We start from the raw sequence: 27622 nt of genomic DNA, 5'->3' as shown, positions 1-27622 counted from the left end.
GCTATAAAAAATAATATGTATGTATTATGTGTCCGTGTCACTGTCCGCGACCATAATCTATTATTATTATTATTATTATTAAGTTTTCAACATCGATTAAACGTTGTATCTACAATACTCTCTACCACAATTTACTCGTATCATTAATCGCGTTGCTCGCAGTATTTATAATAATAATAAATTATATCATTTCTTCTTAGATGTTATACCTATCGCGAACAGAGCGTACACACACGCACTCGCCACACATATAACATATAAATTCATATATATATATATATATGTATTAATAATTTATCGTCAATGATATCCGACGTCTGCTTTACTGTTATTATATTACAATAATGACAATGATAATCGGACGAACCGCCTCCCGTACATAGATCGTGTTACACGGCGAGCGGGTACGCAGGTATATAACATTATCACGTTATTGTATACACCATAAACGTCTATGGGAATCGACGCACACGACTTGTGTTTTTGCTGTCGCGTCGAGAAATGCCATTTTCGATATTTTTCCCATGCCAGTAATATTATATTAATGTACATTTTCGTCAGTTCTACTGTGTATGAATGTTTTGCAAGTTCTATGTGTTTATGTATATACAGCTCCTAAAATTGTGCGTGAACTTCATGTGTAATATGAAAATTTGGATATTTTAGAGGCTGAAAGCTTATATATTATTACTATTGGAAACATGTCTATTCATTTTATATACTTTTATATATTTTATAAACTTTTTCAAAAGTGTCGATACTTACTCATTGAAATATTTGACTTATTTTCCTTTGCTCGTTATTAAATCTTTTAATATTTGTATAACAGTTCCTTGTAAGTCAGTAGTTTCGTTACTTCTTAACACATTTTTGTTACTTAAGTATGTTCTCTACGTATTATTTGTTCCTATTGCTGTACCTTCATATATTTTTGTATATTGTACGCCGTCGTGCTCTTGCATTTGTAACAGCTTGACATTTAGTGTTATTCCTTTTTATAATAAACATCATTAGTAAACATTTGAATTTTGTATTTAATTACTTATGTCAGCCTTTTTTGTTAATCTCCAACTATGACATATGGCTAAGGTATATTATGGGTGCATCATAATACACCTCAGCCATCGAAATTATTGGTTTGTTTATTTACTTTTCTTTACTAAAATAAATAAAAATGAAATTTTAATATTTTATTTTTTTTTAATAATATATTACGGTAAACAATAGTTTGTAGTTAAGTTTCCGTAAAAAATTAAAAGTTAAATACATTCAACTCAACAAGACGTGTCGGATAAAGACGGGTTGGTTGTAGGTACAGTATCACAAATTTATTCAACATATTCCGAGATGGTTTTCAAATATATTGTTAGCGGTTACCGAAAAAACCTTTTTATTTAATGACGAATTCATTTCCATATTGTTCATATCAAAAATAACCCTATATACACATATATAAAAACATATTTTCTTCGTTGTTCGGAAAAATATTGAATCAAATAAATATTTAAAAAAATGTTAACTTAAAATTGTTAGATTACTATGATAATGTAATTATATTAATTGTCGGTTGATAGTGGCAATTTATATACATAATATTTTAAAATATTATTTAATGCACTTTGATGTTGTATAAAAATATGTATGATCGGAGATCTTGGACCGATTAAAATACTACACCGACCCAACGGATGCCACCGCCCGATCCACGTATAGCGTATTATAATGACAGGAATGGAAATCGAGAGATAACTAAGTGCGAATATATTATTGTGTACATTATAATATCGTTGTGTTCGGGCCATAGCAACGTCATTATAATATAATACAACAACCCGACAAACCGTCCAAATTAAACAAATAAATTTCAGAGCGACACAAATTGCACAAAATAATTTATGCACCACGTATTATTATTAATATAGCAGAACGCATGTTTCGGAATATCGGCTTCAGATAATGTGTTTTGTTATCTTTTGTACACAACATTCTGTTATTTATTGAAATATATTAAATTAAAAATTATAATAATTATGATTAGGGCTCGGAATTTGATGACCTAAAATTTTTTAAAAAATGCACTCAAAAAAAGTATATAAATGACTTATTAACATCAAAAAATAACATAAGATTTAAAAAATTATCTAATACCTGTGTAGTGTATATATGCATAAAAAAAAATGTAAAATATACAGAACTTATAAAATTATGAAATATATATTTATAAAAATGAAATTAATATAATAATTTGTAATGATAACTTAATTACCTATACATTTGTTAGAGCGGAATATCGTAAGCTAACATACTCTAAATCAGCGGTTCTCAATCTTTTTAGTACCGCGACCCAAATTTCCCCCGAAAAATCTCTAATGACCCACATGGTTTCACTTTTCAAAAAGTAGTTAAATAAAAAAAAAAATTAATTTAAAATAATATAATATAATATATTTTAATTTTTTTAACAAAATTTGTTTATTAGGTTTAAATTATTATTTTTATTATTGTATAGGTTTATAATCAATATATTTTTACAAATTTACTTTAATTAATAATAATCTGTTTTACATTAATTTAACATACATTTCTTGGGATCTGTATAATTTAAAAAACTGTTCGCGACCCATCAAAAATTGACCGACGACCCACAGTTTGAGAAACGCTGCTCTAAATAGACTTAATATTTTAATAAATTATTAGACATTTTATTTTCCACATACCACATATATTTATTATGAATATTAAGTATTTTATCCCTTTTGGTTTTTTTGGCATTTCTTTTTTTTGTACTTTGTATTGTAGCTATTTTTAATATTGTTTCTGCTTGAGTTTCAATTAGAACTTTAATAACTATATATATATATTGCTGGATGAAAGCTCTAAAATTGACTATTATATCATTCTCTTATATATGGTATCTAAGTTACTATTAATATCCGGCTAATCCGATATAAGTCCAATAAATATCAACAGATTATTGTGTTCATATTATCGAATGATTACATTTGGCAACGTTGGAAAAAATTAAAAAAACTAGCGTTCTAAATCGTGTTACCAAAAATAACGTCCTCAATCATACCGTTGTTTTCAAAAATATTTTACCCTTTGTAACCTACCTATTATTGCAGATACCTTTAAGTAATAAATTAAGCGATTGAAATTATCAATGTAAATTTTTAAGAATTTCAGACCTTAAATATAAATAGGTACCGAATATTTTATATATTTCTAAATACAAAATAATTTTCGTGATTTTAACAAATTTTGTCAAAAAGTACTTTTAAGATATTTGAATTGTCAACAATTGCATTCGAGCCATATATTTCTTTGGTTGAGACTCGTTCGCACACATACCAATAGATTTTATAAATTTGTGAAAACTCGTTTGCGCACAAGATTGTGAACAATGAAAACTTATTTGTAGGCACAGTTTTAGGTGCACAGAGTATCTTAAAGTAAAATGATCATCGTTTACTGTACTCCTCAAGTACATGAGTTGTGTTGGACAAGCTTTAATCTTTATAGCTTTATTTATAATCTAAAACTTCAAATATTAGTAGAAATTCAAGTCGATAATGATTTAAAAAATAATTTTATAAAAAAAAAAATAAAAAAAATACCCGTAGAAACGAAATATTGCAAAAACAAAATTATACAAAAAAAATATACTCTGATTATAAATCTAAAAAATTGACATTTTAACATATTTAATTCAAATGCCAACCAATATATAATAAATATATACTATTTCAACTTATTTTGTAGTACCTATGTATTATTTTAAGGATTTAATTGTAAAAAAATTATTGTAATTATAATTAAAATTATTTATTTTTTTGATCAATAAAATTGTAAATAATGATGGCTTATTGACTATTAGGAAGCTATGCTAAATAAAATAACTCCAACAGTATTTTTAAACCCACCAGTCTATGATTAGTGATTACACAGTAGGTCTTAAGCTTAATAAAGGGTGAAGGAAAATGTTGTAGAATTAAATAATTTTTCACCGTCACTAATGACCAGTGCTATGAATTAAATGCATTTGCATGTTTTTTTTTATTTCTTAGTATATATTTTGCCTGTTTTTATTGCAAAAGTACATGAATTCATTTAACATTTCTTAATACATTAAATGCACCGCCTTACTAATGACCAATTCGAAAATTTGGAGGTACTTACGCAGATTATTGTACACCTGTACGTGGGTAAATTTCTTTGAAAAGAGTTTTCTATTGTTCGCAAGTTGTGCACAAATGAATTTTCTTTATATTTAAATGTAGACAATTTAGTCAGTACACCACCTATTTTATCCCTCTGGTAGTTACTTGAATTATTTTGTTGTTGAGCATTGTGTATGGACTGAGACGGACTATCATCGCTATTTTCATACGAAATGGAAGATATGTTAGCTTGCATCAGAGGACTTAAAATTACAAGTATTTTGATTGAGCGAAAATTGTATCAATATTTATAAAAATGAAGTTTGAAATAAAATTAAAAATTGAAGTGAACATATTTTTAAATCTTACCATGCATAGAAAATGCTACAACGTTGTTTTTCCTGATTATATTTTAAAAAGTACTGAGAATTTTTAATTTTTAAGTGTAAGAAGCCCGTAAAGTTTCTAGTACACCTTGATACCAACCAGAACGAAATATACTAAAGTCAGATACCTATCTATCAATAAGTCATTAATAATAAGTTATTACCATCTTTATTTTACTTTGCGAAATTCTGTCGATGTAAATTATAATTAACGTAACTCAATTTATGTTATAGGTATTACCAAAACCAAACAACGATCGACATTAATACCGTTACCTATTGGTAAATGTACCTATATATATATATATATATATATATATTTATATATTTATATTTTATTGAATTCAATTTTATGTTTCGGCGTTACTTTCTTTTTAAAGTAATATTAATAAATTATTTATATTAATTAACATCAACAAGGGGTACAGTACTTATAGCGATTTATGCTTATTTATAATAAATTTATTTTACAATAGATAAACAGATACTAAAATACAATTAATTAGATACATAATTAAAGTTAAAGTAAAAATTGACTACTTCATTGCACGACTTAGGCTAGCAACATATTGGACTGTTAATTACATAATTACGAGTACTGCGGTGAACATAAACACTTAATGTATTTCTGGAATTAAAAGCAAGGACTTGGTAACCAATTTTTGATAAAACCCCAGGACAATCTATTATACCGTTTATTAACTTATAAACACTATATCATTGTACTTATACAATACGATTTGCAAATCTGTAAAAGACACATTTGAAAATAATAATATAACTTCATTGTTCACTGAGTATTGCAATTTTCAGTCCAGTCCCGTGTTTAATGTGCAGAACGAATTAAAAAAATGTGTTCAAATTTTCTACAAAATCGCTTATAAATTCCCCCCCCCCCCCAAATACCATTAAAATCGCGACTAACGCACAGGAAAACAGTTGGAACGAATATTTTTTTTCGTTAAAAAATCGGCGTACGACAACTCTAAGACGGTGTTTAGAGGGCAGGGGCAGGGGCTCAATGATGCCATCGTTAGGCATACGGCAAGAGACAATACCGCAGCTCGGGCGCGTGTGCCTAGCCGCGCCGCAACCGACCGTGCCCCGGCGTGTTCCACAGACTCCTCGTCGAGGACTCGAACCGGACGCGTAAAATTTAATATATACGGCGGCGGATACTTATCTCTGCGCGCGACTTGTATGCATGCGCGTGAGCTCGCCTTCTCTTCATTCTCTCTCACTCAAAAACACACACACACACACACACGCGCGTGCGCGCACACACTGCCGACGCGGTCCACTTTCAACATAAATTTGTGTTTTGTCCGCCGCCACTTGGGTGGTCTCACTTGTATGTGTGTGTGTGTGTGTGTGTGTGTGACGGCGAGATTTGCACGGCGGCGGCGCAACGTTATCGTTGAATATTGCAAAATACGTCGCCGCTAATAATACACTCGTTCGGTCGCCGCCGAGGAGCGCGTTCGGTTTTAACGACGATTCGCCGTCGTCGTGCATGTAATATCATCATTGTTATTCTGTGCGAATAATACCCAACGCTGTTACAATATTTATGTTATGACCCTCGAAATAATAACGTAGGTGCGCGTCGCGTTCTATGTCAATACGTCCGGGGTGTGGGATTCTGTGCGCGCGCGCGCTAAAGTTTGCTGTCCAGTAGGTAGTCTCTCTTTTTTGGTAATCTTAGCTTATTACTGATACGTATCTGGAAAAAATATCATATCACCGGGAGTTAAAATAAATGTTTCCATTCGGCATCATGCCTTGTTGACATAGTTTAAAACCGTAGTGTTTATAACTGTTTGGGACAAGAAAGAGCCTTTATTTTCACCTATAGGTAGGTATAGGTGTGTGGCTATATAGATGTGTACTTGAGGTGAATCGCACTTAAGTCCTATGCTGTCAAAACTTATGGCCAACAAAATGTTTTCATTCCAGTGGTGACACTAGATCTGTTACTTATTTGGATAAGACTTAGGTGAACCAGAACCGTTCAAGAAATCATACTGGGCAAAACGACATGGAAAGTGAAGGATTTGAAGTGCCAACTGATAAAGGCAGTCGTATTATTGTATGTCATGCTGGAGCAGCTGAATTTGGTTTTTTATTAATGGTTCTAAATTACTTTTCGTAGTAAAAATGACGGTGACTACCCACTCATGGATGAATAGTCAATTATTTTATAACTGGTTTCAAAATATGTTGTAACTACTGGAGGAGCTATGTGTAATTGTGATGGATATTGCACCGTATCACAGCATACTAGCAGAAAACGTACTCAAATCAAATACAAAAAAAAAAAAAAAAAAAAAACTGAATTAAATAATAAATAAGTATTCAGATAACTAATTTGGCAAAACTATCGAATAATTTGATGGTCGTTATTAAATAACGCTCATCACTACTAAATATGTTTTGTAAAACTTTGAGCTACACCACATAAGTCCTTCAATTCTCTCATAGGAGTGTCATCCTATTTTGCTGAATAATAATGCTATTTTCTTATAAATTTGTTATCATACATATTTGTTGATATTGATCATGTTGCTGAACATTTGTATTCCTCGCATCTCGTATAACTGCAGACATTACAAATAAATAAAACTTTATTTTGGGTACACGATTTTATAAGCACAGTGTTTTAATAATGCTTACATTTTCTTTTCAGTACATTTACTTTTAAAGTAGAAACCGTCTATTATAAGTAATGAAATTCAAGGGATTAATCAAAACTAGTCGTTAAAATAGATTGTCACTATAACCAAAATAATAAAATAAAATTTGAAAATTTGAAAATGTAAATAATTTTAAATGAACATAGTATTGTATTACAAACAATGTGTCATATTGTCATCACTAAATCGTGTCCTTAATACATACCGAAAAATGTAAAGAAAAACGTTTTGTTATTTTAAAATTAAATTTACATTGTATAAAAATGTTTATAAACCTAACTTTAGTTTGTACTTTGTATAAAATTCTTGCTGTATTTTTTTCAATTTTTTTTTTTTTTTACTCAGGTATATTATTTAGATATATGATGAATCACATCTAAAAAAAATATGAGAAACCAATATAGTTTGTATTATTATTATTATTCAATATTTATTTATTTTCTTAAAAGCTTGCCCTATTACCGCTGTATTAAAAAATATTATGTGATCTCATTTTTAAATGATTATTATAGACAAATTTTTTTAAATTAATATTTTTCCTAAGTTGGGTAATTTTTAAGTTTACCAAAAATACCTTTTATAACTGATAATACCATTGAGATCGATAGTAAATGAATACCGGATACCAGAACAAAAATGTAAAATACCACTAGTCTTAAATATTATACTGATTTACATTATTAAATTGTATATTATACAAATTATAATTTTATTTTTTTTTATTATTAGGTTCCTACTTAAAAAATTAAGTTGATTGGTTTTAAGTTTTAAAAAAAATGAGTAAAAAAAATATTGATTGGCCTATTTATAATTTATGGCAACTCGCGTAGGTTAGGTCGTCACACTCAAATTTAATACAAACAAAATAAATATTTATAATATAACTTAGGTTTTATGTTTAATATATTATAACTACAAAATCATTTAAATATTCAATATGTGTAGAATTTAATAGTAATAATTAGTTTAATAAATTTTATTGAAATAATTTAAATGTGGTTAAGTAACTTCTTTACTAAAACAAAAAGCAATGAATGTGAGGACAGCATTGACAAAGATATCGTTGACGAGGAATCAATTAATAATCCATCAAACCATGAAGAGGAACCAGTAATTAATGATTTGAAAAAAAGAGTTGAACGCGTAAAAATAATATACGCAAAATTACAAACATTACAAAATAAACAAGATTTAAATTTAAACAACTGTATAAATACCGTGCAAGAAAAAAACGTCCAATACACGTCTATGAATGAAAATGAAAACAATTTAGAAATAAATAATTGTAAAATAGAGGATGTCCTAAGTATTATACCAATTATAGAAACAAATCTACAAACACTCACTGAAAAAGTAAATATAAATAAGTGTGTAAGTAACATATTTTTAACTCTTTTTGAATTATTGTAGGTGTCTTGTTTATCTGGCTTAATTGATGCAAAACAGCTCAATTCTAAAATAGAAACTGACCAAAATATTATTACAAACAATTCTGATATAAATAATGTTTCAAACTCTGTAAACAAGTCGAACAGCATTGAGGATAGAATGACACTGTCAATTAGTGATACTTTACTGGGAATAGATTCTAAAGAAAATATAAAAACGCTTGAAAATAAACAAAGTGTTAAAATAAAAGAAAAAGAAACTGATCAAAACAAACAAATAACGGATAAAGAAAACGTATCTGAGTACAGTGTTAAGTCAGTTGACCAATTGGCCAATTTAGATAGCCAATTAGAATCATTTTTTAAAAATATACAGTCAGCTCTGACTCAATACAAAATTGACCAAATACAAGAAAAATTGGAAATCATGGATAATCTATCCAGGCTGGAGAATAAAATTAACATTAACTATACGAAAATGGATAAATTAATGTCCAATGTTGAAAACTTTAGTAAAATAAACGATCCTATTAAACAAGTCTTTATGAAAAACCAATCAAGTAGCGAAGAAATAGAAAAAAAATATTTACTGCAAAAAAGTAAAGACGATATCAAAGTTTGTGTTGATAACTTTATAAAACCAAATCCTAATAATTTGAAACAAATGCAATCAATTATTACTTCTGATAATTCAATCACGAACACAGATATTAATAGCACATGTAAAATGAATCGATGTGTTTGCCAATTAATAGATAATATTAATGCTGCTAGTACACAAATAACAAATTCACACGATGATAAAAATCAAATAAAATGCGATGGTATTATTTTATCTGAATTTTTAAAAACAAAGCTAAATTTTGAAAGGATTGAAGAAGACAATTTTCAATCCAAAATACTACAATTAAATCAGTTAACGAATCAAATCGACGACAAAAAAAATAGCTATTTATCAGAATGTTCAAAAAAATCAAATCGCCTTTCAAATAGTTGTGATGTAAATCAGATCAATGACCAAACAACTAGCCATTTGTCATTATGTTTAAAAACATCAAATCTTATAAAAAATAATGGTGTCACTAAAAAAGATGAAGAACAAAATATTAAACGTTTAACCGTGTGTCATAAACAATCCATTCATAATTTTTTTAAAATTGGTATTGAAGACGACACAAAATCAAATCAACCGATTACAAAGGAATCAGTTGGTGAAGAATGCAATATTTGTGATTTTCTTTCCTCTCAGCCAATTCCAAATTGGATAAGACTAAACGAGAATGTCGTTGCATCAGATAGTCTATGCGAGAATGATGATAATAAATTATCAACAACAAATTGCAATTTAAATGTCATGAAGTGTTATAATATTGAACGAATAATAAAAGACAATCATGACAAAAATAATAGATAATAATATAGTTTACGAAATTAAACGGAAATCCGAACTTTTTTCATAAAAACGACTGTATTTTCAAAGAACAAAATTTAGCACCATGTAATAAACTAAACAGTAATCCTTGGAACATGAAATAAACTTGGTAAATGCACAGTAAAGCTAAAACTATAAAATATATTGCATATAAAAACTTACAAATTTATTTTATGGTGTATTTAATTAAATTCCCCGAGTACATGACTTCGTGAATTTTACAAATCACTAAAGGAAAATAATAGCGTAATTTTAATATTTCAGTATTGTAATTGATACAATTCTTCAGCACTAAATTTAAAGAAATCACAAATCTCTTGGTTTAAATATAACACACAACTACCATTACTCATATTCTTACATTGTAACATGTCCAAGAAAACCTTCATTAAACTTTTCGCATTGAAGCTTAACAGCAATATTATTTTTATTACCATCTAGGTGCATCTCATAAATGACTTGGTGTGATAAATCTAATATTAATATTTATATATTTATCCAACACTATCAAATGAAAATAGTGTAACTTATACTTTGTTATGTGTGCTATTAAATATAAAATATTAATATATTGATAATAATTAAAAATACTTTTGAAAAATTATAACTTTTATGACATGACTAATTTTTTTTTTTTTAGTGCAAATAATAAAATGTTTATCTAGAAAACTTCAAAATTTGTTCATTATAATAACTAATGTTTTTGTTAGTATATTTATAATTATTATTTTTGTTATAGGATCTAAAGAATATAAAGTTCAACTCTGTGGAAAATAAAACATTGGTAAAAGAGAAAAATAAACACTGAAATTGCGTTAATCAGAGATCCTTCTTTATTTTTACTGTTTTTTTTTTTTTTTTTTTTTTGGAAGAAGGAAGAATCTTTTAGTGAAGAGTAGACCTATTGATAAGAAATTATTTATGACAATTATTTCATAAAAATTTAGATCTTGTATAAAATTTTATAGCTTTTTGATGCATAAAAATGTATTTTATGTATTTGATAGCAATACCCAAAATATCTAAAATTTCAAATGTTCATAAAGAGTTCAAAAAAATTGTACCCTGTCTAAAAAATGCTAACATCAATTTTGAGTGAGAACTTCAGGTATATATGTTATTAGTTTTTAATTACAACAAAATAACAATACATTTTGCAAAAATTTGTTTATTGTTCGATGATCACTTTAAAAGAAACTTTTCAAATGATTATCAATAGTTTAAAATTAGTTTAAATATTTTGAAAAATTATTGAGTATTAAAATTATACACCAACAATAAAATGTTTCAACTTTTTATTACTATCTAAAATTGATAAATATGTAAAATATATGAGAAACCTTTTACTTATATTTTCAAGCTTTTTTTACGTACAATTTTTGCAGTCTATATAACTTACGAGTCTTACAGTAATTTCATGATTGATATTACAAATGTATTATCTATTTAAAATGTGTAGAATATAAGGAGGGTAATAATATTAGTTAGAGTTTGATAAATCACATTTCTTTCAGTACAGTAATATAATTTTAGATTCAACGTAAGTTAATAAAACACAATTTTAGATGTTGTATTACTTATCAATATTTTAATCTTATGCCTATGCTGTGTCTCATTTACAACGTTGATTTATGCTTCAATGCAAGAATAAAATACTTGATATATCAAGTGTAGAGAAAATCTTAATTTAATTTAACTTAAATATAAAAATACAGTATTGTAAATATAATATCTTGGGTGAGTGGTGTTACGACCTGCTTTTGAGCGTCATGAATATCCCTAATCGTCTCCAGAGCTTTTGCCCAGGTCTCCCTTATAAATGGTCAGTTCACAAAGAAAACCGATTGTGATGGTGGTGACTTCCGATGACACGAGGGTCTAAGCTGTGGCGATAGACAGCTGTAGCTCGTCCGAGTTGTTAGCTCTCAAGTAGAGGCTGTAAGCGAATGCGATCATCAGGTAGTCGACTGAAGGGCCTTATAATATTAATACCATCGGATGGATGGCTATGATGAACAGCTATCCACTCATCGGGTACCTCTGCTTAATACCAAACCTCACTGGGTTATCGTCAATTATCGCTATAGCCACGTTTACTGATGAAATGGCTAATGTGACCGCTAGAAAGTCCTCATCTGCGCCGCTCCCGTTGTTCACAGCCTCCAGAGCAGGATGTGGGATTGCGCAGCGTTTGACATATCAACCAAGTCACGCACATCTGCAGCATACCTAAGAACAAGCGATAGGGGTGGACTACCTGTGTCCTGTGGTCTGTTACCAGCCGGTGTCCATGATACGTTATCTTCGATTACATAAGCATAGCTTCGGACCGATCGTGGGTCCAGACTGGCACGTATACGCTAATGCGTCAACAGGACCACCGTGGCTTCGATTGTATCCCGTCCCGGATGGTTATAGAGATATTTGGTAAGACTTTTCTTGCTGGGGTGATTCCATGCGCCGATCACCGGTCGACTACTTCCAATGGTACCTTCTACTGCGACTGAGCACTTGTGGTTGCCCGGCCAGACATATGGTACAACCAAAATGCCCATGTAACGCATCTCGGTGGAGTCTTCTTCTTCATGTAAGTCCCTGAAGTGTCGGACAATCGATTATTTGACACTTGTCCACACTTTCACTTTAAATTGAGTGAAACAACGATCGGGTTGGCAGTTAACCTCAAAAGGTGACAATCAACTGGACAGAATTAATAAATTCATAAAACGAAGAAGCCTAATATTGAAATTTTTAGTTTCTGTTTATAATATTATAATAATAAATTATAACGAATTTCAAAGTTACTCGTTATCATATAAAATTACGTTTTTGTTTTTGTAATTTAAGTTATTTTAAATGTTGTTAAGTTTGGTAAATTGTATGTATATTTAACAAAATAATTTAACAAATTTAAATAAGTATATATTTTTCAAATATTACCTAAAAAATATTACATAAGTAAGTAGTGTTGAAATTTGTGCCCCTGGTCTATGCCCTCTTGCCTTGCTCTGAATACGGCCCTTATTGCAATAAATTGTAACTAAAAATATGAACAAGAAACAATTTTTATGTTTATTGAATTTTGAAACAGATCTCCGCTCATAACTTAGATGAGTATATAGCCATAACGAGTTGTGTATGTATTACCTGTGTATCCGATCAAGTAATTAATAATATAATAACCGCGGGCTGCAACTGTTGGTATAATAATATAATAGGTACCTAGTAGTATTGTTTTTTGTAATTTTTTTTTTTTTTGTCTGTCTCTCGTCTCTTCGTGAATAGTTATAAACAAAAGATCATTCAGCATTATAATTTAAGACATGCATATAATTGCGTTATAATACCTATATAGTGGACAAAAAAAAAAAAACCGAATTTTAATTGGGTGTGTACGATTTTTTTTTTACCGTCTGGAAATTTAAAACACACGGACGCGCGAACCGGTCACATTAATGGTCGACCAATTTGTTTTTTTAGAACGATCCATAAAGAAAAAAAAAATCAAGAATACTGATTAATCGATACGATCACCGCTGCGTAGGCCTCGTCGTCGTCCGGTACATCAGTCTGTTTATATACGTTAGATAGGTACCTAACCTAAACCACAAACAGCCATGTATATATTGGTATCCAATGCACCTGTCGTAATTTCTGTAATACGGCCGTATACAGCTATACTACCTATAGTGTCTCTACAGCAGGTTATGTACCAGCATGCACGCAAGATTAGGCATATTCTTTGATCTCGGCATTTTCTTTTATTTATTTATTATTATTGTTTATTTATTTATTTATTAATATTTTTTCTACGTGTCCACGATATACCTAGCAATAGGTATTACAAATGTATACCGCTAAACGATGGATATTATATCATTATCTCTCCCGGTATCTACGTATAAACTTCATGTGTAGTATATGCGGTGACATTTAATATGAACAACTCACCGGTTTGTATACATATAAATATATTATACACTGCAGTTCATGATATTATGATGTATAGTAAAGTAAATTTTAATTGAGGAGAACAATGGTTGGATTCTTCCCTCCCTACAGAATTGGGCTACGATATTTTTTCTATGGGCGTTTAATTATATCTTTTATAATAAAACATCTATAATAGGAATATATATTTTTGTAAAATTTGAATAAAACTAAATATCAAATTTTAAATGTTAATTACTTTGTGGATGGAGCATGGAAAATGGGTAGATGGTACTCTAATATAAAAAGATTGAGAAATACTACCGAATAAACTAATATTATATAGGTACTTTGTTATAATATTATATTATCTAAATAGATATTTTTTAAAATTAATTTCAATACTTGTAATCAAAACACGCTAATTTGTATTTTCTATTGAATATAAACCTGACTACCTATTTGTATAAAATGAAAAAAATTATCCTAATAAAAAGCAAAAAAAAAAATTTAACCTGTTAATCATGTTCTAGGAGCATACCAAAAAAGCTTCCGATATCTCAACGAGATTTATCCAAATATGGGCGTTATTTATTTTAAAACAAACAATTTGATAGCTACTATCGAATAATGTCCTTTTCGCAACTATTCATATTTTTTTAATTTATCTTTAAGTATCGATGTATTCAATTATGAAATTGAACGTCCTAGCTACACTGTTGAGTGACCAATGTTATAATTTAGCTTTTATAATTTCATGTACGTAATACGTATAGATTCGTGAGTTAAATTATTATTAAAATCACTAAATCACGTTATATTATAGAGACGTACATACGTACTACACCTACCATCGTTATTACTTATAATTTTAATATATACAGATTATACAGTTACGCACCTGTGTGCGTGTGAATTTATTAGTTTAAAGTGCCGGGCGGCCGTCTCGGGTTGATCGTGTCATAAATCGTATATTCAAACACTGATCTCTGCTGAGTGTATATAGTATATAGATATAGATACTTACCTCATATAATACATATTAATTTTACGACTATAAACATTATCATTTAATGTTTGTGGCGTTAAACAAAGTTATGACGATACTTTTTTACTGGACACATTATCGTAAATCTATTGGTCCACTGCGTTCTGAACCTTAAAAAAAAAATAACAATAATATACATATACATTTACTAATAAAAAAAAATGTATAAATAATAATATTATGGACCGAAGACGATCATCATATACATTTCAATATATTTTAAGCCTACCTTTTACCCAGCATTCATAGTTGTATACACGGATGTAACGAGATAGTATTATTATATTATTATGATCGCTTACAACGAAATGTTTTCCAAATTATTCTCGGTTAATATGATTATTAATAGATGACAATAACGACATCTACGATGATAATAATTTGTAAACGATGGTCGGCCTGTAGCTTTCTGTGTAGTGAATAAAAAAAAAATATGCTATCATTCAGTTATTTGATTATTATTATATAAAATAGTAGATATATGTGGGTACGATATTTTCTTGTTCTTGTTTAAATAACAATATGAAAAAAAAATCTTGAATCTTGCAGATGGTAGCTAAAATTTTCAATCGCATGCTCATAAGACATTGTTAGTAATTTTTATTTAGTTGTTTAATTCTTTACTATAAATCAATTATGATGTAATTAGTCACCTTTTTTTTTTATTATTATTTAAAATAATATTTACAATCTATACAATAATGATTACGTATGATAACAAAATTAGTTAGAATTACTTTTAAATATTTAGTTAGAAGACCTTCAGTAGAGCCACCTGACGATAAAATATATCACCTAGAATTCAAATATATAGGTACCGCCGAATAAATTTGATGAAACGAATATGTTTCAATGTCTTTGACAATTAGCTGAATATGATTTTAATAATATTTTATGTTGAGTATTATTTTACTGTCTGAAGGGTTGTCATGTCAAGGAAATGTATGTTTTATTTTTTAATGTACAAAGATTATGGTTTTACTTTTTATTGCAGTCGAAACATATAACGCGATTTGAATTATTTAAACCAACAAATCCCACTTGTCACAACTCACAATGCCTCTAAATATCTGGCAGGTGTTTATAACCATTTATTGTGAATTATAGTACCTAACATATAATTAAAAATCAGATTTATAAATTTTATCTCTTTTTTCCCTCTAAACTAATTTGGCTTGTTTGTTGATAATTTACAACCAATATCTGTCAAGCATTATTTACCTATTAAATAGTAAAATTGTTGAAAGTAACTTAATGTTTATACATTTATATTATAGTGTATTTTAATATCTTTATATTCTTTATCTCTTTACTACTTTTCACCAAAAAAATAAATAAAATTTGCATATTAATACCCTAAAGATTATATTTTAAAATTAATATTTATATTTCAACGAAATAAAGATAGGAATTTATATTAAATGGTCTTAAACAACAACAATCTCAATAATCTTTATTATTCATGTTTCTAAGTATTTAATTTAGTCACATAGGTTATAATAAGAATATTTTCTTCTCTAAAAAGAATTAAGAACTATTTGCAAAACGCTACCGCTGAAAATAGACTAACCGATTTAGCATTATTTAGTTTACATAGAAATATTCATGTCGATCCTGCGAGGAGGTTTTCAGGTGTAACTTTTTTCGAAAAAGTATGTGATTCTCTGTTTTTGGCTGCAGTAAGTGTTTTTACTTTACATTTAAATAAAAGTACGCATTTTCTATTTAATGGTGTGATAAACATTTAGACATAGTCTTACATTATATTAGTAATATTTTAATTTTATTTTGGTAAAATAAAGTTTGTTTTTGTAATTTGTGTTTCATTATATAGATCTATTTCGTTGTTCAACGCCACATCCGGTGTCCGTGTAAAATTGGATTTTTTAACAGAAAAGCATTTCGTAGAGCATGTTCGGTGACACGATAGTGGAAGATTAATTGTCAGATTGTTATTGTCAAAACAACCTGGAATGCTTGGAAAATTTCGTTAGGTACATGACTGAGTGGAAAGTTCCAGAACAGAATGTAAGCTACAATTGATCCAGAAATTATAGGGAAAGATTATTGTCACTTCATGCAAGCGTATGAAAGCACATGCAATTAATCGATGGACAGAAGGACGCGTGCATAGACCTCTGTAACAATTTGCCACCATGCCGTGCAGTAAAAAAGGTCACTAAAAAACTAGAGTAATTTTTTATGCATCTGGTGCATCCAGATGATGTATGGGGCCACTGTTCAACAAACATTACTACCAATTAAGTGCACACTTAAGATTTACAATATTGTAACCGACAGATCAAAGTTGAGCCCGGTGATAGTAATTTGCAACGTATACTTTTTCCAAAGTCGTGTCGTTACCATCACTGGTAGTCTATGAGTTTGCGGCTACCCGCTGTCAGAAAATATTAACACTAAACGTTTAACATTTAAAAAAAATTACTTGTTACGTGATTTAGTTAAAAGTGACTAAACTTTAACTTTTTAATGCTCCTTGCATACATATATAACATATAAGTATAGTGAGTAAATGAGCACGCTGTATTTGTTTAAGAATTTAATAGTATACAGGGCATTTTAAAAACGTACCTTTTTTAATTTCGTCGTGTCAGCAAAAGAATTACGTCATCATGTCTGTAAGTAATTAAGTGTGACCTTTTTGCTTGTATAATTGTCTTTGTTGCGTTCGCGTGAAAAATTAGTAAGGGTGTTGGCTCGAATGGGGTGGCCTGCATACCAGTTTATGTATGTATTCCGACGTGCTGCAATACCTGTGTGTGTGTGTGTGTCTGTGTCTGTGTATACTAAATAACGTTAAACATTAATAAGTTTCACCCCTTTACTACGCCGTCGACGGACTCTGCTGCGCAGTTTAAATTGAAAACGACAATAAAAATAACAGAAAATTCGACACGGACCCTGACTGACCGAAGAATATACGCGCATATGCGTTGTACACGTTCATGTATTTACGCCCTTAACTTGCAAACTGGGTATATTATATATTATACAATAAGTAGACATTCATACGTAGAGTTAAGTCTCTATAATATCGTATCGTATAGGAATATAGATACGACGCGGGCGAGCATTGTGATTTTTTTTAACGTGCGGTCGCAGCGGCGGACAATGACCAAATTTAACCTTTTTGAAACTATGCCTCTTAAAAATGTTATTGTGATGGGCTCTAGTCGTCAACATAATATTCACTCGTTTCCACTCGCTGCGGTGGGCTAATCGATTTTCGTTTTTTTGTTTTTAAAGGTTCTCCACACGAAATATAAAATGGCGTTCCGTAAGACCATACCGGCCAATCGTTGTCGCGGTCGGTTGTTTTTATTATTATTCATATACGTTAAAACTATTTAGTATTCTATTACGCGCGCGCGAGCACACACACACACACACACTGAACCCCCGAGTCTTCGGAGGATGTGCTATAAAACCGGTCATCGTCGTCGTAATAATATTATAATATTACATCCCATACAATACACGCGGTCATATCTGTTCGGTTCGGCAGTTGTTTAACGTCTCTCTGTTTGTGCTGCGCGCAATAATTTTACCCCCCGATGACACGCACACACGATTCGTCGTGAAGTATAATGCTTTCGGTACAATAATAATAATAATAATAAAGGTGTAGATATACCTATGTGGCTATGTATACACATTACACACTCGGTTACAGTATGCGTATTATTTATGTTTATTTATATATATATATATATATAAATATACACCAAAGTGTACAGGAACGTATATTTATATTTTTTACACATTAAAATATTTAAAACCTCGACAAGTTCGTGTAGAACGATTCCCGATGAAACGGCTGTCAATACATTTGAAGTATTATCCGTGTAATAAAACAACTCGCGCGCATTAAACATTCACATACAAGTGCCCAGATGCACGGAATATGTGTGTAATTTTCACATAATATGTTTTACGCGCGACTATTAAAATGTATACAAATCTAAGAACGTAAAATAATAATAATAATAATAATAAAAAAACAGGTTCATCTTTAAGCGTCTATAATGTATGTACGTACCTGACTAAATGTATATTATACAATATACATATTTCTATAGTTCCTTGTTGTAAATAATATTTATCTGTTTTTTGACATATTCCATTACATAATATTCTATATATCTAACCATTTATTAATTAATTAATATTTGTAAGTTATCCATCTATCAATCTGTATCCACATAGTTGGCATTTATTATTAATCATTTTCAGATTTACAGCGAAATAATAAGGAATGTATTGTTTTTACATACAACAAAGTATGTGAAATTTTTCGACAAAAAAAGTTTGACATTTTTTTGTGTTTTTTTTATGAAAGTACAATTTTTTTCAGTAAAATTGTTGAAAACGTTTCGTTATATACTCTTTATAAGTTGTTCTGACTGATATTTTTCGAAATACGTCAATTGATAGTTTGAAAATAATGGTTAATAATGTACAAATATGATATACAATTCAATATATAATACATGTTAATCACATATCTGTGAATATTGATTACATTCATTAATATGATATAATTTTTTTAAATATTGGTACTTTTGATATGTCTCAAATAATCATCATAGAGATTAACACTAAAGAGAAAAAAATTATACTTCAACTAAGTATTTACTATTTTATTAAATCAATAAATAATATACAGTAAGATATAGATAATTATGGTTGATAAAAATTGAACAAAACATTTTGATGTAATATTATAAAGTAGATATAGGTAGTCATAATTCCTTAGTGGTTACAATATTTCACGATACAATGTTGTGTAGTGTATTCTGTGCACTTGTATACTGTATAAATTTAAATATAATATACATCAATAATTCATTAATATAATAGCCACATGTTTAAATTTTTAATATACCATTTGTATGAAATGTATTAAATAAATTATTGATATTAAAATTGAATGTATATAGAGAATAGTTAGGAGTGTACATTTATGTTATAAAAATTCTAAAATTACTCGTATATCTTTAAAAGGTTTTTGTTATACTAAAGTTGATTGAATATATTGTTGTTGATACGCTCTTGTAATAATTAGTTAGGTATTCATATTTTGTTCTGATAATAATGATTGGAATGTTACAGTTGGTTTTATAGTTAATAATTTTTCCCAAGAGGGTGAACTAACCGATTGTAGCTTTTTCATTACTAGATGACTATCACATGCATTAATAGATGCATATATTATAATACAGTATCCTGCAGAATCTAAACACAATAATTTCCAACACATTTAGCGTGTTACCTACAAGTTTTAATAATGTGGTCGTTAATTTACATTTTAACTCTACACTATATAACACAATCAATAAATTATAAATATAACTAGAACTATACAAACCTTTACCTAATCTTATGATTTTCACTCACAGCGAGGCTTACCAGCAGCTACCATTTTAATAAACAGAAGTGTAGGTATATTATAATTATTATACACGTTTAATACATTATAATATACGGCAACTATTACAGCCGTCACTTCGTCCATGTTTTCGGTCGAAAAAACACCTTTTTTTGGAGTTTGTACGACGTTTTCGGTCGAGTGGTTTTTTGAATAAAACGAAAACAAACACCATCGTACATTTATTACACATATCGGTTTTTGGGCCGTCGCATCAAAAACCTAATATAATAATGATAATACGTAAAGATAATAGCACGCCGGGTGTCGGATATAATATGATGTAATACCGCCTTATACAGTCGATCTCGAGACTGGTAATGAAAATCTCCGCTGTGGCTGTGACGCCTATTATAACGCGCGCGCCTGACAAATTAATATAGAATACATTTACATAAATTGGAATAAGTTTGAAGAGGAGGAGAAAGAGAGAAAAAATAATAAATATCATTAACTTATTCGAAGTTGCTATCCGTCTTTCGTATTTAACATTATTGTGTATTTGTGTATGCACATGACATATGAATTTGTACTTTATATTAGATAACTTGTGTAGTCGTGTGCGTATAATATATGTGGGAACGAACACCGATGACACCAACGTATTTAGAGTTACATTTAATCATTTTTAGCAAAATACGTATTAGAGTAATCGTGACTATAGACTCAGAATTTGGCCCCACAAAAATATCACACACAACTACTCCATAGCAAAAGAAGACATTCCTCCCCCTATTCCCTTTAATACTGTGGGGATCATATCAACATCAAATATAATATTTTAACTGAATATTCATACATATAGCAACAATAAACTTCCTGAATAACAAGCCGAATCCTTCAGGATCAAGACTTTATCAATAATGCCATCAAATCCATCATTCATCAACCAAATTTATCTCAATAGCCACTATATTGTTGAGTTGTGTTAAAAAAGAAAAAAAATAGTATTCGTATAAATATTTAGTTATTTTTTTTTTTTTTTTTAATATATTAAACAGACTATCTGATTTGAACATTTCTTTTTCTTTTTTTAAATGTATAAAAATATGTATAAAAAAATTACTATTTTTAATTATTTTATAGGTAATTTCAATAATTATAATAATTTTTATCTTTATTTTAGAGAACTAAATTTTAATTAAATACTAATGTATGGTAATGCCAATACTACAAGCACCTCATTACCTCAATGTATCCATTATATATTATGATTTTTTAGCTTCTAAAACTTCCAAGCCCTAATAATGTATATGTACAAAGTAAATTGAGATTACCAAAAGATTGGTTAAAGGTAAAAAGAAAATGTACGTCTAACTGAGACTTTCAGAGAAAAAATGTCAAATGATTTATTGAATCTTTATAGAGTCTTTGTAGAGTACCTATATATTCCAGCCGAGTTTAGTCGTTTACCGAGAAAAATAGAGGATATTGATTATTGGAAGGCCACTGGGTTAAGATCTTTCCTATTATATTTTGACCCTATTGTTTTTTAGTGTATCCAATTCTTTGTCAAACTCAAGTTAATTTAGCTGAAGAATTATTAAAAAAAAATTGTTACTTTATACAGTTTTTTTATACGGAGAGCACTTTATTTCATATAACGTGCATAATTTAATAAATTTGCCTCTAAATGTAAAAATTCATGGTGCTTTTGACAATATTAGCTGTTTTAAATATGAGAATTATTTACAAGAAATTAAAAATTCATTAAAAGGAGGAAAATATCCTATTCAAGAATTAAGTAATAGAATATTAGAACAACAAAAAGTATTTCTTTCTACTCTAATATTACCATATTAACCATTAACACGTTCAGAAATAAAAATACAACTTCTTTATACTGTAATTTAAATGATAAACTATACGAAAATATCATTTCACATGATTTAAATATCCATATTGACATATATTGTACATTATATGCATATTTTGTCAATTGTATTCGCATATTATGCATATTTCATGTTTTACTAAAAAAAATGATTTCTTTTTTAGCCTGTATATTTTAATTAATATTAAATATAAAATTCAAAATTATCAACGTAGGTATTTATCGTAATTTCAAAAATACTGAACAATATTTTTAATAATATTTTCAGTTGAAACGATGTCAAAATGCCATCCAGTAATAATGTTTTTCAGTTATAAACAGTTTTTATGTATTTTATTATTTTATTAATTTATTAACAACATATGATGTAATTTTTTTTTTGGAATTTAGAATATTTAACATCATTTTTAATGCATATTTTGTAATTTTTTCATGCATATTTTGCCTTTTTTTAGCTCCTACAACTTCCGAGCCCCATTTACGATGTTTTTTTACAATGAGTGTCTAAAAGTTACTAAGTATTTAAATTGTAGTTATGTACCAATATAGTAAACTAAATAATTATTTTTTTTAACTCAAATTTTTGGAGTACCTAATCGGTTAAATTTGGTGTAACTTAATTTTTCTAAAATGATTTTACTTCCACATTGTTTTACCCATATTCATCCAATATTTTAAAAAGTTAATTTATCTATCTAAAATTTAAAATGACAATTTTTATGAGTTTTTTGTAGTTAAATATTATTATTCAGTTGATACTTTAGTACTTTAGTACCTATGTCTAAACCCCCTACCTATATTATTTACAGCCTTATAAAAAAATACAAAAATACTTGAATAGATACCCAAATTGTTGTTTTGACGTTAAATTATTTTATTAATTAGTAATTTTTATTAATATTAGTATAATTAATTAATAAGAGAAAGTTGTATGGAGAGTGGTTAAAAAGTTCCCAACAAACATCTTGAATGTTCTCTTGGGTCTTGACTTTGGCGTGAGGATGCGCATTGTCATGAAGGAGGATTAGCACATTACACACAATTTGTAGTATCCAAGTTTTTCCGTGACAATTGTGTAGACCAGCGGTTCTTAACCTGTGATCTGCGGCAGCCTTACCACCTAACATAAGTTAATACGTGACATAAGTGCATTATTACAATATTTTTGGATTATTATCTTTGTTTCATATAAAATTATAATCTTATATTGTCTGTCACGGCGGGTCAAGGCTCTGAAAGTTTTGATTCCATTCCCCACAACTTATTTATGTGAAAAAGCCTTCTCCACCCTCGTTTACATTAAGAATAAATTTCAAAACCGAATACAAAACGTAGAATCTGAACTAAGATTAAAACTTTCAAGTATTGAGCCCGATGTTCAAAAACTCGTAACTGAAATGCAACATAAACCATCACATTAACACTTATTAATTAAGTAAATAAAAATTAAGTTTTAAGAATATTAAGAATAAAATAATTTATATTACAATATTTTTTAAATTTAAGTGCTTAATGATGTTAAAGTTTAAAATGAAAAATTAAGTTTAATAAAAATAATTATAAATGTGTATATTTTGTTATGTCTATTTCTATAATTTGTAATATAAAATAGTTATTATAATTTTGGTTATGATAACTTGATATGTTTTGTAAAAAAAGGTATTCGACAAAAAATTGGTAGGGGGGGTCCGCGATTTCTAAAAATACATCATCGGGGTCCGTGTTCTACAAAAGGTTAAGAACTGCTGGTGTAGATAGTAGTGCGTCCAAAGTAAAAAATTCATTAGCCAATAGACACTAATCGTCGACCGACGATTAGATCACAGTTTTTGATCTACCTGCAGAGAAACGATTTCATCAGTTTGCATACTGTGTCTCTACCACTCTGCTCTTCGTCATGGACATTTGTTCGTCCAATTTTGAAATCACGACATCATTGTCTAACTTTTCCTTCACTCATAACTGTAGGTCCATAAACTAGGCATAATTCTCGATGAATTTCAACAGCTGAAGATCCTTTTGCACACAAAAATCTTATAGGTAAGAGTGCGAATTTCACAGCTGATGGGAGCAACTCTCAAGACAAAATTTGATTTGTAATAATTATTATTAAAGAACCCTGTACGTTATTTATTTTAGTTGAAATGGTTCATTTATTATTTTTAACATCTACTGGCATCGTGGATAAAATCAAATTTGTCTTGGATTGAAGTGTATTTATATTAAGAACGGCATTTAAATTTAACTCATCACTTTTATTTAAGCTTGTTTGTTACTATTTGTTCAACATAATTTTCAAATTTAATGCGAATTCCGAGAGGAAAGTTTTAATAAATTGTCTATTCATTTCTTAAATTAATGTTTATGTATAATTAATTCTACCGATAGTATTTTTAGATTTTACCTATAAACATTTTTAATTCAATAATATATTTTTTAAACTAAAATAATTATCATTATTTGAACGTATTACTTACTATTTGTTAATAAATGAAAATTTAGCATTGTTGAATTTACTAATGAATAGGGCCCAGAATATGATGACCTAAAAATCTTTGAAAAATGCACTCAAAAAAAGTATAAAAAGTACCTTAAAAATAGCAAAAATTAACATAACATTTGAAAAAATTACGTTTTTTAACTCTTTCACTGCCAGACGTTTTTCACTCTGTAACATGCCCCTGCCACATAAATTTGACTTTTTTCTTACTTTTAATATTTCAAAAGATGTAGCAAACTAACCTACAAAATTTAAAAAACTCAAAAATCATTATTGACTAAGTTATTCAAGTTTCAAAAAATATATGCCATGGTTTCTCAAAATGCGGCAATTACCGGCTATTAGAAATTAAATAACATAAAACACTTTATCAAACAATTTATTAGTTTATATCATACAGTTTTATAAACACAACATAATAACAATAAAAAAAACTAATAAATAATTATAAAAATAATAAAAAAAATTTTTTTTTATAATTTATTCAAAAATATTTTTCCTGAGTGTGGTAAATTTCAAAACAAAGAACAGGACACAACCCTACATCACACTTCATACACATATATGTTGTGTCTTTCCTTTTATTGTATTTGTTCTGGCATACTAAACATCTTCTTTGTGGTTTGGCTTTTTTTGATGTAGGTGGTACATTAGAAGGAAAGTGTCGTCCTTGTAAGCGCTCTGGTAAACATGTGTATGAACGGCGACTTATATTTTGTTTTTGTGTGGCATACTTTTTAAATATTTCACGTATCAGCTGAAACTGAAAGTCTGCAAGGCTAATTTTTAGTCCAGTACACGTTTTATAAGCAGAGTATGCATTCAAAAGTGACAGATCAATCAGGTGAAAAAATAATTTTTTATACCATTTGATTGTTCTTCTTACACATTCAACTGAACTCAAAAGCATGTCCGTTTTGTCGATTGGCCCCATGCTTTCATTATAATGCATTACTGCTGCTGGTTTCATTATTTTATTACCCTGATGATCATTTTTTCCAACATGTACCATTTTGTCTTCAAATTGAGTAGTGAGCATAAATACATCCCTACGATCTTTCCACTTGACTACTAACATATTATTTGTATGTTGGCTTTCAGTTTGTCCAACTTTTAATTTAGCTAACAGGGATGGCATACCTTTTCGATTTTTTCGAACTGTCCCTGTGACATTGGTTTTTCTCTTATGAAGATAGTTAGCTAAGGATGGTGATGAATACCAATTATCCATGAACAATTTATGGCCTCTATTCAAATATGGTTTGATAAGTGTGTTCACAACAGCACCAGAAATTCCAAGGCTAGGGTCAGTTTTTTTATACTCAGTGGTACTACCAGTATATATTATTATGTCAAGAATAAAATCAGTTTCAACATCACACAAAACAAATATTTTAATTCCAAAACGGTGTCGTTTGGTTTTTATAAATTGTTTGAACGATAATCTACCTTTCCAAAGCACTAAACTTTCATCAATTGCTAAATTTTCAAAAGGAGTCATAGCTTCTTTGAAATTTTTGGTTATTTCTTTCAAAGGCATACGCACTTTTGCAAGTCTGTCCCCTGGTACTTGATCTTCATTCTGGCTAAAATGAAGCATTCTTAATATAATTTGGTATCTGTTGCGACTCATGTATTTGCCAAATATTGGTTGATGAGATAAAGGGTCCATAGACCAGTAGTCTTCAATTTCTAATTTTTTGTTTCTGGCCATCAACATTGTTATTGCTAAGAACACAAACATTTCTTCAAACTCTACATCCACCCATTGATTGACTCTAATAAAATTAAAAAAACATTTTATAATATAATAACTAGTAAAATGTAGGTGTAACTTATAATAATATAAAATATATTTCATCTATTTAGGTAATATTTTGGAAAAGTATATCTCTTGTATATACCTATATATAATTTGTTACATTTACATAATGTAAGTGTAACAAAACAAAATGGAATAATTCTAATTCATAGTCTAATTACAAATTTATAATGTAATTTGCTATATTTTTTTTTATAACACAATAACATATTATTTTGTCTATATAATATTTTTTAAATATTTACCTAGAGCCAGGTGTAACATTGTCAAATTGCTGGCAGTATCGATTTGTCTCAAAAGCAACTTTCCCCAATAAGCTTGGGGTAACAAATGCCTCAAAAAAATCTAAAATATTTGACTGATCTGATAGTTCGAATTCTGCTTTGTTTATACCACTCTAAGAATAAAATAAATAAAATAAATAAATAGTATAAAATGTTATATACAAATATATATTACCTTAGAAGGATCAAAATCGTGAATTTTTGGTACAAAGTTTCCACGTTTTTTCCAAATAAAATTTTGTGCAGACGGTTTATTCTTTTTCTTGAGAGCAGTGGGTACAAATGTATGAACACTAGGCATACATTTGGGTTCTAACTCTAATAAATATATAAACTGTATAACTATTATGTTGAGGATGAAATAATTATGTAAAACAAATAAATTACTTTGAAGTTCTGGTTCAACAGCATCATCAAAATTTATAAAATCAAGAAAATCATCATCAGAATCTACATCTTGTAAGATTTCATCAAGACTTGCTGCAATTTGAGCGTCGGAAAGCATTATATTGTCAAATAAAAAACTATTATAACAGTACTTGCGCACGAACTTTGTACGAAAATTATTCAAGATAATACTCATAATGAATAATAATTATTTACATAGTTTATAAATATAAAAACGATAAACAGAATAATATAAATAGAACGACAAAGAATTGTTTATAATATTAACTGTTGATGGTACGTCACACG

General features: G+C 28.7%; 2 protein-coding genes across 2 annotated transcripts; one reads left to right on the top strand and one right to left on the bottom strand.

The window, feature by feature from the left end:
• Positions 1 to 8232: 8232 nt before the first annotated feature.
• LOC112592875 (myb-like protein D) lies at positions 8233 to 10087 on the top strand. The gene is given in 3 exon segments (XM_025337038.1): positions 8233 to 8592; positions 8650 to 10038; positions 10040 to 10087. Coding segments are annotated over 3 exon segments (1797 nt in total).
• Positions 10088 to 12419: 2332 nt separating this feature from the next.
• Positions 12420 to 27431, bottom strand: LOC112592874 (piggyBac transposable element-derived protein 4-like). The gene is made up of 5 exons (XM_025337037.1): positions 27314 to 27431; positions 27102 to 27244; positions 26888 to 27039; positions 25372 to 26598; positions 12420 to 12654 (listed from the first exon to the last, which is right to left on the bottom strand). Exons 1-5 carry the CDS (start codon positions 27429 to 27431, stop codon positions 12420 to 12422), a joined length of 1875 nt encoding a protein of 624 aa, XP_025192822.1.
• Positions 27432 to 27622: the final 191 nt, after the last annotated feature.

This window comes from Melanaphis sacchari, unplaced genomic scaffold (assembly GCF_002803265.2).
Source record: "Melanaphis sacchari strain LSU unplaced genomic scaffold, SCAv2.0 Contig1988_pilon_pilon, whole genome shotgun sequence".
NCBI classification, from domain to species: domain Eukaryota; kingdom Metazoa; phylum Arthropoda; class Insecta; order Hemiptera; family Aphididae; genus Melanaphis; species Melanaphis sacchari.
This window is presented reverse-complemented; position numbering and strand designations above follow the sequence as displayed.

Bases quoted from the DNA above. Each gene is read 5' to 3' on its own strand.
- LOC112592874 (XM_025337037.1), bottom strand. From the start codon at position 27,431: ATGCTTTCCGACGCTCAAATTGCAGCAAGTCTTGATGAAATCTTACAA. The intron at 27,040-27,101 runs GTAATATATATT...TTTTATTCTTAG, and splicing joins ACGATTTTGATCCTTCTAAG to AGTGGTATAAACAAAGCAGA. The intron at 12,655-25,371 runs GTGTGATGTAGG...CCGACACTTCAG, and splicing joins ACAACATATATGTGTATGAA to GGACTTACATGAAGAAGAAG.